This window comes from Lingula anatina, chromosome 7 (genome assembly GCF_051362555.1).
Source record: "Lingula anatina isolate TDL-2025a chromosome 7, LinAna3.0, whole genome shotgun sequence".
In the NCBI taxonomy this organism is placed as follows: domain Eukaryota; kingdom Metazoa; phylum Brachiopoda; class Lingulata; order Lingulida; family Lingulidae; genus Lingula; species Lingula anatina.
The window spans coordinates 2,365,373-2,378,076 of record NC_141773.1 but is presented as its reverse complement, the minus strand read 5'-3'; the positions used below and the strand labels follow the sequence as shown (position 1 = coordinate 2,378,076).

The following is a 12,704-nucleotide window of genomic DNA, read 5'->3' as shown; positions in this document are numbered from 1 at the left end:
AGAGTCAAATCACCGGGGGCCAGTGTCTGGCTGACCCCTTTCGCAGGAAAGTAAGCCTCGTTCCAGTACTTGTGATGGCAGTGAGCAGACGGCGCGGAGAACAATTTTCATCATGTTTGTCAGTATAAACATTACTTTATTAGTCATAGTTGGTTTTATGCATGACCAAGTGGCTTTCTGTGTGTTTCTACATGCAGAACTCGTGCACTTATTACTGACCCGGGCTTTCAGTTGCCCACACCCTTTATGTGATATCATGGTAAAAAGGTCAGCAGGTTTTGTTTCCAGGTTGTAGGTTTGATCTATGTGTCACTGGGGAGGTATGCTAACTCATTGATATATATATATATATATATATATATATATATAGAGAGAGAGAGAGAGAGAGAGAGAGAGAGAGAGAGAGAGAGATGAAAGAAGCTTTAATTTGTCCAGGTAAATGTTCTGAAAATAATATAATATCTTATACCAGTTAACACACCAGTAAACGCCAGAATTAATTACGCGACTTAGTTTTATGAACATATATAACTAATCATATTTCAGGTAGTTACTTTTTATTTTAAAAAGGAAACAATGTTTATGTTAGTAATGTTAGTCAAAAAAGGGCTACAGGATACAGAAAATACGTATCTGCATAAGATGCAGGAAAATATAAAGGCAATTGTTTAACAATATGCATGACTTTGGTTTACTGTACTTTGATTTTAATGGGTAGGAAACAAAATACGTATGAAATAATGTGTTCATTTCAACCTGTATGCTGTTTTGTGGTGATTTTTTCTAGACAATGCAGTCATATATCTTCATGATTATGTACAAATACCGCCAATGAAATATGACTCGTCATTCTCAGTATGAGGCTTCTCAAGTATATTTGATTGTTTTGAAAATTATACGTTTCAAAACAGTCTTCTATCTAAAGACATACATCTGACGGCCTACTATTACGTATTGTGCACCGTTGTTTAGATGGTAATATTGTCACCGGTATAAGTTCAATTTGATTGGCTCTGACAGCAATGATTCAAATTCTACGTCAGACAAGTTAGAGTCAATATAGCAATGGAAAGAGGACTCCTCATCATTTTGTTCAACTCCACACGTATGATAATGAAGACAATTCTGATCTTCAGTCTCGTTTTACTGAACATCCAAATCTTAGTTCGGGCTGGTGAACCGAAGACTGCAGATGACTATATGAACATGTGTATTACCTTGCCAATAGTAGGGGCCAGCAAGACAACTGCATCACCCGAGCCAGATTTAGAGGTGCGAGATTGTATGTATATATATGTGTGTATGTATGTATGTATATTTATGAATGTTTTTGTGCGCATGTTGTGTGTGTGTGTGAGAGAAAGAGAAAGAGAGAGAGAATGAATGAAAAATATAGTCAAAACGCATAAATGGTTTGTGTGACTAAAAGAGAGGAAGAGAGAGAGAGGTTTTGCTGACATTTGTTTCGTTGAATACATCATGTGTATGGTGTGTAATTGTGACAATTATGGCACATGTAGATCTATAAATATAAGATAGTCAAGTATTGTTAAGATTGACACAAGCTTGACAATAGTAGAAAAGTATTTCTTGTAGCCATGCCATACCTGTTGCTAAGGTGAACATTGTTAAATTCCTAGAATAGCTTTTAACTTCTTTGTTACGTGTCTTCGATTCTCTGGAGAACATTAAATTGTTTTAATTGAATTTCTTAGCCTTATATCGCTCTCCTTCAGACTGGCTTAACTGTTAGAAGACCATCTAATATTGAATTTTTATTTGTCTGTGAGATTTAATTTCATAGAGACACAGTATATGAGTTGTAAGCAGTCAATCAGTCAATGGATAATATTTGTCCATAACGACAGGACCTTAGTCACCACTTTAGCAGTAAACTAGATAAACTCCTACAATGCACTGTCAATGTAAAGCTGCTGTCATTAAATGCAGCAATATTTTATGTCATTCCCCCCAAAAATATTTAAACACCAATATATATGATTAGAACGAGCAACATTTTGGCCTACCTGTTATCTCTTGTGCATTGAAGGTCTGGAACCTTAAAGTGAAAAAAAATTACATGACTGATTAAAATGAACAGCCACGTTTGCCAATTTTAGTGAAAAGACTAACAGTTGAAAAAAGCAGGTCATATTTTATGTTTTTTTTTAAATAATTGATCAGAGACTAATGCAGCTATGCTGGTACAGTGAACTGTTTTATAACACCAGTTCCAGACATTGGTAATTATCCTTTGTTCAGACATAGACAAAAATGAAAGAAACCTCTATAAATAACTTACATGTTGTTATTCAAGGATAATTAAAACAGGGACGCCAGACACCCCTGTTTTCACGCAAGATCCACAAAATAGAGAGCGAAAAATGTAAAAAAAAAAAAAAAGGAATGAACTTTTTGCTTACAGTTACGATAAACTGATGAGCTAGTATTCATTTTATTGCGGGTTATTTTAATCACGTTCTATGTTACAAAGTGTATGATTTAAAGCACCTGTTAAACTCTCCTTTATGTTGAACAATGATGTAGGAAAATAATAAATCGCACGTTTCTCCTGTTTTTGATATCTCGATAGAATTTAACAATGTGCCTTAACTTAAATGTACAATTGTTCAAACCTATCATAACATAAGAAGCCACAGTTTCTGCTCAAAAGGAATAAGGTGGCGTATACTTCTTTATGACAAGCAAAATGTTGGACTGACTCGTATTACTGAAACGTAAAGTGTAAATGACCTTGTCAAATCGCGTCGAATGCATGGCGTTTATTTCAACCTAAGTGTTGTTTTTTCTAGTGTCCGAGTTTCCGAGAAAGGTCCTGTTGCAACACGAACGCAACTGCAGATTTTCTGGAGAACCATGTGTGGGATTCAATGATAGATTACGTCCACTGTCCAGACAAACCGCGTCTGTCACCGGAATGTGCGAGACTCATGTACCAAGATATATGCTTCTATTCCTGTTCTCCCAACCTTGGTCCGTGGATTATCAAGGCAGTACGTACAAATTATATGTGGCCTTATGTCCCACACGGGACATAGAGGAATGATGACGTACAATTATCTGATGTCTGTTGGATCGTCTGTGTGTATCTGTTCTCTCTCTCTCTCTCTCTCTCTCTCTCTCTCTGTGTGTGTGTGTGTGTGTGTGTGTGTGTGTGTGTGTTTGTTTGTATGCGTGGGGATGTAAAGAAGTGATAAGTTGCATTTAGCCGCGTTGTTAAAGCAATAATAACTCTTCGTTTCGGCCAAAAAATGAATTTTCCTGGAGTAAACAACAATTTTCCCATACTTACCAATGGTTATTGAATCCATTTTTACATTCAAAGTTAGTCCCTGGTTTTTTTCTAAAAAGTTTGGTTTTTTGTTAAAATCTCTTAAGAGATTTTAACAAAGTATAGACATCAATGGAGGTCACGTGGTCTAAAGACAAGTTCAAATATCAGAATAAAAGCTATAGCTGCTGTTTTTGTTGTAAAACAGAATATATTATATTTCTGTGAGTTATTCACAAGGTTTTTATTGTGAAATATAGGTCTCATACAAAGAGTTATTATGCCTTTAAATATACTTTTTTGAAATAAAAAATACTGTGTATCTGACATGCGCTCCGAACCAAAAATAAATCGCGTTATTTTGTTTGCAGTTGCAAAGGGGAATATTGTGTTTGTATTTTAAGGATGGGAAAACATATATCATGTATAAAGTGAAAATTAAGTGGAAAAGTCATGAGCAAGATCACTGAAGCCATCTCTCTCTCTCTGTCCCTCTACAGTCATATATACAAGCATAACCAAGAAATCTGTTAACGTGTCTTTAGCCTAATTTAGAGTGAAACCATGATGCTAAGTCATTTTTCCAAATGCACCCATATTTCATGGGAATTTTCGAAAGGAAAAAAAGAAAAAAAGAAACGCAACATTTTAATGTATATATGAAGAGAGGTTATGAGCAAGCTAACTGAAATATCTTTCTCTCTCTCCCAAACTTAACCATTTCATTACAGTATGAATATCCGGATTTCGACCACCTTGATCAGGTACCGCTTTGTGCCAGCCTGTGTGAAGAATGGTGGGATGCCTGCAAAGAGGAATACACTTGTCATAGGAACTGGATCACTGACATGGACTGGGGCGGTGAGTGATGCCATTTGATTCACCCTAAACTCCTAAAATAAGTCACATAGGAAAAATGTCGAATTTTGTTTAATTTATATAGATGTGCTTTTTAAACGGCGTAGGCCTGTATGGACACAGATGGCGCCATTGTAAATAATGAATATCTCCCAACAACGTATATTCTTCTACATTTTAATGAAATAATAAAGTGGCGTTTGCTACAAAAACAGCGATGTCTATAGTGAGGCACTGACCATCAGGTAGACACAAGCACCAGAAACATTATCATGCTAAAATTAAATTGTGTTTTTTTCCCTAGAAATTAACAGCTGCAAAGAGGGCTCGGTGTGTAAAAAGTACAAAGAATTTTACAGCTCCGCCGCCGACTTTTGCACCGCCATATGGCACGATGCCTACAAGGTGGTCCCAGACTCCGAACCCTGCATGGTGTTCACATTCGATCCCTCCAAACCAAACCCAAATACAGCTGTGGCTCAAGCTGCTGCCGAAGAAAAGGCTGCCGCATAAAACCGCTTTGTGACTAAATTTTGAATTGAGTCGAATTGTGCGCTTGCAGAATCAATTATAATCAGATAAAACACTGCAAAATAGGATGTTTTTACTTCGTTGACATGCATGATAAACGATATATATATATATATATATATATATATATATATATATATATATATATATATATATATTACACTGGTCAAAAAGGTTGTCCCACCTTCAGTATCATGTGCTTTTATTTATAAAAGATCACACCGCAGGTGAAGATTGTTATAAAAAGCGATTTTCATTCCAGATACCATAACTTTCGTGATTAGTGATACAGAAAATACAAAATGGCGGTGAAGATATCAATATTTAATACCAAGGGTTACGTAAGCGGGAGTATAATTCCAAGCAACGTATGCACAAATGTACTGCTACAGTGCGAATAAAGAAGTTGATGATTGGTTTACAGTATCATCTAGGTGTCATTCTATACTGGACTCTATATTGAATGGGTAAATTTAGAAGAATTGGCTACATATTGGAGGGGCCTGTTAAGAAGAACCCGGATGTTTACCGATTACGGCAGTACCATATGTGACAGCGAGGATTCAAAGTGGAAGATTCTTCATGGTGTTCAGTTTTGATCCCTCGAAGCTTAACCCATAATGGCAATATTCAGATATATAAACAAAAAATGAAAGTAACACCTTTTTTTGCAATTTTCTGCCGAAAGTACGTGTTCAAGTCTACGGCACATTAGTTACTTACAACAGAAGCAGAATTCTGGGTGGGCCTATAATACATGAAAAATACGTCCCACCTACCGCAACCACACACTGTTTTATCAGTGTATTTCATCTACGGGCTCATTCCCAATGAACCTATCGATCTGGTGTTGAATAAAATAGTAAAAAACTGGTGATTATACAAGTTCATAAAAAAAGAAAATGCGTTATAGTCTGTTAATTCGATTGCATTCGGTGGAGTTTGATCGATCTAAGTAGAAGGGTGGTGTCCTTGGGGATGATGTCTAAAATCAACTGTGACTACACAAAGGTGGAGAGAAAATAATCTACAGGGAATTCGGCGCAATCGACGCCATATTTCTTGCAAACATCCAACAACTTTCTCTTTGCATCGCTTACAGATTCCCCCTTTACACCTATTTGGCAAAATATCTTCTCGTAGGCTGGATCTGCCTCAGGTACAGTTTCCCTTTGATGGTATTATATTTCTCCACGGCTGTGAGCCTCGGCAAGGACCTCTGGCGTGGCAGTCCCCGACCGGGACAGTGCCTTGGCGTGGGCTGCTGATGTACATGTTACCCACATGAGCTGGCAACGAGGTTCCATGGGCTGGACGTTCGGCTGAATCCCACACACGATCAGGTAATTTAAGAAGAGAATGTCCGTTTCATAGACGATACGAAGGAAGTCCCTATTTGCCAATCCAGTCATGCGTCCATTTATCTCAATAAGTTTAGGGCCCGTAAGAGTCATTTTTAACTCCACGTTAAATACGCCGTCGGTGAGTCCAACCGCCCTAACACATTGGAATGTTGCTGTCACAAGCTGTCTCTGTTTCTCAGCTGGTAAACAGGAAGGCGTGCACGCTGCCATCGAAAGTAAATTTGGAACGCGTGTTGGACCACCGTCGGAGATCAATGCCGCTAATATCTTCCCTTGAAACATGATGATATCGACGTTATGTTTCGATCCCAGCGCATATTCGGCCAAGTGCATGTCGTTCCCGTGCCGCGTCCCAAAAATTGTGTCGTCTGTGGTTTTAAGGATTTTCTGGATGTTGTCATAGCGTGCCAAGCATTCTGCCTCATCTTTGACTAGAATAACTCCAGCACAGCCCGATCCGTACTCCAGTTTCAAAACGGCTGGGTAATGGATGGTGTTGGACGATCCCACAACATCATCGGATCGGACGACTTCGTGCGTTTTGACTGCGAACAGTGATGGGTCGGGCGACAGAGAGATGTTTGCCGAAGATTCTTTCAGGGATTTTTGGGTGAGGCTTTTCTTCTTAACCTTCCTTGCAACATCGGGAGTAATTCCGATCAGGTGCAGTGATGTGCATACCAGTGACATTAAAGGGATATGACCTTCTTCGACAGTCATACATCCGTCTATGGACAGATTTTGCTTACGCAGTATTTGGATAATTTTGTCTGCATTGATGTCATCTTGGCTGTGATCATTAATATCGCATTGAATAAACTTGTGAACGCTTTTAACCGCACTGTGATTTGGATCGGGATCAACTAAAATCATCTGCAAAACGAAACAAACTGACAGATTTAAAGGTATGTAAACTTTAGCACATTTGTATGCTTTGTGAAGAGCTAGACGGGAATTGGACAGAACTGTACAAAACAAATATACAATATCAGTATTATAACTTATAACTTGATTTCGGTCTCGTATTTTTTTTTCTTTTTTTTTTTTTTTTTTTTTTTTTTGTATGTTCACAACATTATACAAAATGTTACAGAGATGTTTTTTCAGGAAATGTCACAAACGACAGAAAAAATTAATTTTCAGATTTTTGGGATGGAACAGATTGGCATTGTGTACAGTTACCTTCACACCGTATTGCTCAGCGGCTTCCCAAGCATGCTTTTTGCGCATCCCGACGCCACCTCCAATTAAAAGAATCCGTTTTCCTTGAAGAAGGAACCGCTGACTACGGTTGACCATGGTTGCCACTAGGGGGCGTAAACTCTTTCCAAGATTGCAGGGATGTTGAAAATCGTAGATCTGCGTGTTTGCAATGGTTTTTCCACAATTATTAATGCTAATAGCTACAGCATCGTAGTCTCCACCCTTTTGCTGGGTTAGGACAAAATTGACACCTAAACAGAAAACGGGCTGTGGTTAACAGATATGCAATGGTGCAGGAATATATAAACATTTTATTAGACGTCGCTCTACCTATGCACGTTATATAGAATTAAAACGTTAACCTCGTTCTCACTATTAGCATATGCGTTTGATCCTTCTCTTGGTGCAAGTACTTTAAAACAGCTTTGTCGACAATTCACACATTTTATGGCGCCATTGATTCATAACTACTACTCTCATTCATAATAACGCTCTAATATCACAAAGTTTCGATTGTAGGCAGCATAAACACGTGTATTGGAATTAATGTTAAACCCTTTGTGTACCTATTACATTTGGTCTCGGTAATAATTTGCTTGGTTCATCCCAGTTCTGGCCTTCCTCGTGGCTCACCAAAGTTTCCATTATGGCCTCCGCCTTCCGCTTGATGACCTGGTGTATCTAAATGTTATATAAAGAATGTCTTAGAAATGGAAATTAAGTGGATCGCTTTACAATAATCGGTATCTAGCTATCCAATACACAAGGATCTTATTAAGTACCCTGTGCCCTTTTCACAATCAGCTGTATATAAACAGACGTTACTGAACACTATGAGAGTTCATTAAATTAAAGTGTAGACAAGTACAATAAATGTAAACGGGATTCGCGTGTTCAGCATGGCCAATTTACCAACTCTAGTTTAAAAAACAGGCAGCCAAATTGTGAAAGCGAGTAAAAGTCCTTGTGACTTATTGCATGTCAACCTCTACCGGTAAAGATTTATATCAAATCAGCGTATAGATCTTAAAGAAATAAATAAAGTTAATCGGAGTATTGAAGTTAGTATAGAAATAATTAAGAGGTTGTCAAAAACAATATCTAGGAGAGTCAATCAAATTGAGATAACCAAGAAAGAGATCAAGTGTTAGTGAATACTGTGAAAGATAGACAAATATTATTGGCCATTTACGGGTACCTTTTCAATATCTAATCTGTTTTGTAACCCCCACTGAATTAGGAAGCTCTCCAGTGACACAGGCAAGGTATTGTTGCTATGGAGAGTGATGTCAGCGTCACCTACACCGCAGACGATGTCTGACACAAGCTGATTTCCGTCAGGAGTGCAGCAGATGACAGCCCGAATAGCACAGCACAGTGGCTTAGTCTTGATGCCAACTAGAATATATTGTACGTGCAGAAAACGGCAACATGTTATTAACCAAGTTCAAGAAATTTTAAACATATTTGTAAGATCGTTTTCGCCTGCTAATTTCAAGATTTAAAGAAAAATTACGTCTCGATTAAAATCTTTAAATGAAAATAGTTCTTTAAAAAATTATCCGGGATTTCCACACCAAATTGAATTCTCTGCGATCAAAAGGTATTTAAAATTGTAATAAAAAGAACATTAATGAAAAATAAACGATTTTCATTCTTAAACTTCAAATAACCAACCTGCACGTTCTTCGTGGTCACGAGAAGGAACAGGTAATGGGTTGAGGGTCCCACAGAATGCCTCCACAATGATGTTCTCGCCCTCTACCAGGGCGACCAATGCCCGACACACGGCTGTGTAGTTGTCCTGTACGTCATTGGTGGTGTGGTAGGACACTTTTAGTGATGTGTGCCTAGGTGGTTTGACCACAACCTACAAGAAGAAACAGACCCTGTAAAAAGAAATGCATCAGTATGGCAAAAAACATATAGCCGAGAATATTCTTTGTTTAGGAATTTCAGTTTGGCTTATTTTGTAATATTTCCTTTTCCCAATTGTCTCACAAAGAAAGACAGGCAGACAGACAGATATGTACCTTTTTAATTCCTTTCTTTGCCAAAGAACCAATGAACAGATCTAGCGTTTTTCTGATTGCCTCATTTTCATCTTCTTTACTCCTAAGAGAGACAACATAAATATCGTGCTTTCCGGGGCTATAGGGAAGGGTCGGTTTGTATTGAAACACCAGCGTCTGTGGATAGCCGACACCCGCGTCTGCCACGATGGTGCGCATGAGAAGACGGTCTTCTAATCGTCGCTCGGAAACTTCTGAAACTCCCTTTGGGCATTCCACGTACTTTTCTTCAATTTCCTGGATTTCAATATTGGGCTTAAAACTTCCAGACAAGCCACCGCCTGGAATTTTTTTCATTAATATTATCTATATGACAATTGAATGAATTACGGGTATGTCATAGAAATCGTGAAGAATGTTTTGATTTATTTATAAATACATTGATTGAGGAATTTTCTAGTCCATTCATGCGTATATAACTATCGGTGCCAATTGGATAATGAAATGAAATAAAATTGAAACATCATGATATTACTGGTATATGTATTACCTGTATGTGTGCGGATGTTCATCCAGTAAGTGATACGGCGAGGTGGGGTGAAGGTGTCCAAAAATGTCCTACCACAAGAGTCAAATGTGACAGCCGTGTATACTCGTAAGGTTTGCAGATCTCCTTCATTGGCGGATTCTTTCTGAAGCCATGTTAAAGAGGGTACCAGTAACATACCACCAGGACACTGCTTCCCACCCTCTAAACACAGGTTCAGACAGGTGAGAGGATTCCCCCAGTACCACCATCGTGATTTCTTCAACCGTGAGATTAGGACGCGGATTCTGAATACAAATCATATGAAATAAATTGGTAGGTATCTCAATTTTGCACTTACATAGGAGTGGCAGCAAAATAGGTGCATGTACTCGCTGGATTCGCTCTCAATTTTCGGAGGTAAAATGAACAAATGCACCAGGGCACACAACACATTGGAATTGCCTGTGCCTGAAGACGACGTGTCTGACAAATGAATTTAACAGTATGGTAGGGTAAGTTTCAACTTTTTTATATCTCCTGAGGAACAGCTGATTCAAGAGATAAAATGGGCGAAAAAGTTCATTTCTGATGAGAAATTTGAGCTATGACCATTCTTTACGTCGGCAATTTTACTATTTTGGAAACGCATACAAGCATGTGTACTACATATAGATTAGTATATGTAACTATATGCATGTATATACCTGTATTGAATAGAGTTGGGGTTTTTGATAGTGTTTTATATGACGGCAAATGATGCTAAACATACATGTAAAAGTAATTTTTTACAACAGCCATCTATGTTGGTAAAATGACGATTTTTCAAAATGGCAGGCAAAACGCCCTAATAAGACATTTAAAGGACCCATAGTTTGTAATATGCATTTTGTTATGTTTTTAGAATTGTTCTTACAGGTATGTTACCAATCATGGCATGCAGGACCTTGTACGTGGCATTTCAATCATTTATAGAATTGATTTATTGTTGTTGTTTTTTTACATCTGTCTGTCCATCTACACGAATAATGTGTACAAATAATAATATCTCCTTTTATAGCTTTACCCGAGTTCTGTCCTCAGTTTTCGGCAAGTTGAAGTGACTCAGTCCTTTCTGCAACTGTTGCCAAAACTGACTTGTCATGATATTTTCGGGCACGTCACACTGGTCCATCTTTTTCTATTTTCCAACTGATTTCTTGCAAAAAGAAAAAAAACACCTCTAAAAATAATTGCAATCCAAGATTAAGAAAAAAGCGCTTTGCTCCGCTAACCACACACACTTAGAGCCAAGATATATTTTACACTTTGCTTGATTTACATGTGTCATACTTGATATAGGTGATGTTTTTGAAACATCATTGAAATGGTTTATTTTTTCATCCCTTGCATGTAAAGCTGCTTATTTTACGTCCTAGCCGGAGGCAAGGAACCTAAAAACCGTGCTTCCAAAACGTAGTTGGGACCTAGGCTTAACGAACAAAGTCGAGAACACACCGAAAATGCATCGCACGTGCGTCACCCCGACGCCTGGTGTATAAAAGGCTTGCTCATGACGCACGCTCGTGTCTTTACAATGAACGTCGACTTTGTTACGTGTACAACAATTTTCAAAGTTTTCAAATTTTTGCTCGATTTATTTTCTAATATGCCTTTAAAAGGCAAGAGAAAGAAGCTTACATAGTAGAAAAAAGGGAAAAGGAAGAAATAAGAAGAGGAGAACAGGATGCAAAACTGAAGTACGCCGTCAGTACGTCACCACAAACGCGTGAGGGAAGTGTAAAGCAAAACTGATGGAAAATAGCACTACCTTCGCCGTGCGTTGCATTCCCTTCGTAATTGCTGAGTGTGTTCCACGTACACAGGAAGCAAGACAAACTCAAGAAATGATTACAACTTCCACGGCCATCGCTCCTTGCAATTAGCGTCCCTGCTTAAAAGGACATCTCATGTAACTTTTGCTACTCGCAAGGCAGACTTTCCTCTACCTCAACGAACTCCACGCCCCCCGCAATACCCAAAAACCGCAGGGGACATACGATCATGAAAGTCGTGCACGTGCGTCCGGTTGTGACCGAGGCTTTAGTTAGTATTTTTAAATTGTATTATAATTCCCCTGGTAGTTCCGTTTTGAACAGACTTCTCGCGGTTGTATTGCTATAGAAACAGTCGCCCAAGTAAATGTACCTTTTTGTTTGATATTTTCTATAAAATAAAAAATATATACAGGTATATTGATATTTTTGCGCAACGAAGCGCACTCACCTTATTTTACTCCAAAGGATTTCAGCTCAGTTAACGTTTCTCACCGCTCTATTGTGCGCACGTAATTTATACTTTGTGAAGAAATAACGAATAAGTGTCGACATTGTAATCGCGTGCTTATAGGAATTGTTGAGTCATATATAACTGAGTCTTCATCGCGCTATCTTCCCCAAGGGAAACAAGTGAATTTGCTTGACTCAAAGAGGCCTCGACGACTTGACCTGTCAGTGGGTAAATAGGACTGACAGGAAGATTGATCGTCGTACACGCTGGAGATGTGGTATGAGGTGGTAGGCGTAAAACAGGGATGCCAAGGAATGACAACAAAAATAATGTCAACGCATCTCGAATTTGAGTCATGTTGTATGTACCAGCTTGCGTGAGGGTCGGGGTTAACTTGGTTGATAGTTCGAAAACCTTTTGCAGTTTAAAAAGTTCATCCTGTGCTTTTGATGTTATGTTGTGGCGTCTTTTTGCTGAAATTAAATAAACGAACACGCAGTTTTGATAAAAGAAAATAAACATGTATTGATCGGTCAGTGTAACTTCGTAAGTACTCGACTCAACCGTCGTAAAATCTAATTCTAATATCAGAGCGGCCGGTGTGACAGGAATGGTAGTCCACTAGGAACCGTAACTTTCCCCGTCAGTGT

General features: G+C 38.4%; 2 protein-coding genes across 2 annotated transcripts; one reads left to right on the top strand and one right to left on the bottom strand.

Annotated features, from left to right (window-relative positions):
- The first annotated feature begins 2,787 nt into the window (after positions 1–2,787).
- On the top strand, positions 2,788–4,734 carry LOC106172485 (sperm-egg fusion protein Juno-like). The gene is made up of 3 exons (XM_087016451.1): positions 2,788–3,014; positions 4,024–4,153; positions 4,455–4,734. The coding sequence occupies exons 1-3, from the start codon at positions 2,892–2,894 to the stop codon at positions 4,661–4,663; spliced, it is 462 nt and encodes a 153-aa protein (XP_086872577.1). The 5' UTR covers positions 2,788–2,891; the 3' UTR covers positions 4,664–4,734.
- A 284-nt stretch (positions 4,735–5,018) lies between these two features.
- LOC106172486 (carnosine synthase 1) lies at positions 5,019–11,055 on the bottom strand. The gene is given in 8 exon segments (XM_013553219.2): positions 5,019–6,918; positions 7,228–7,499; positions 7,815–7,929; positions 8,447–8,646; positions 8,926–9,118; positions 9,282–9,601; positions 9,811–10,094; positions 10,853–11,055. Coding segments are annotated over 7 exon segments (2,511 nt in total). The 5' UTR covers positions 9,986–10,094; positions 10,853–11,055; the 3' UTR covers positions 5,019–5,682.
- Between the last annotated feature and the right edge of the window lie 1,649 nt (positions 11,056–12,704).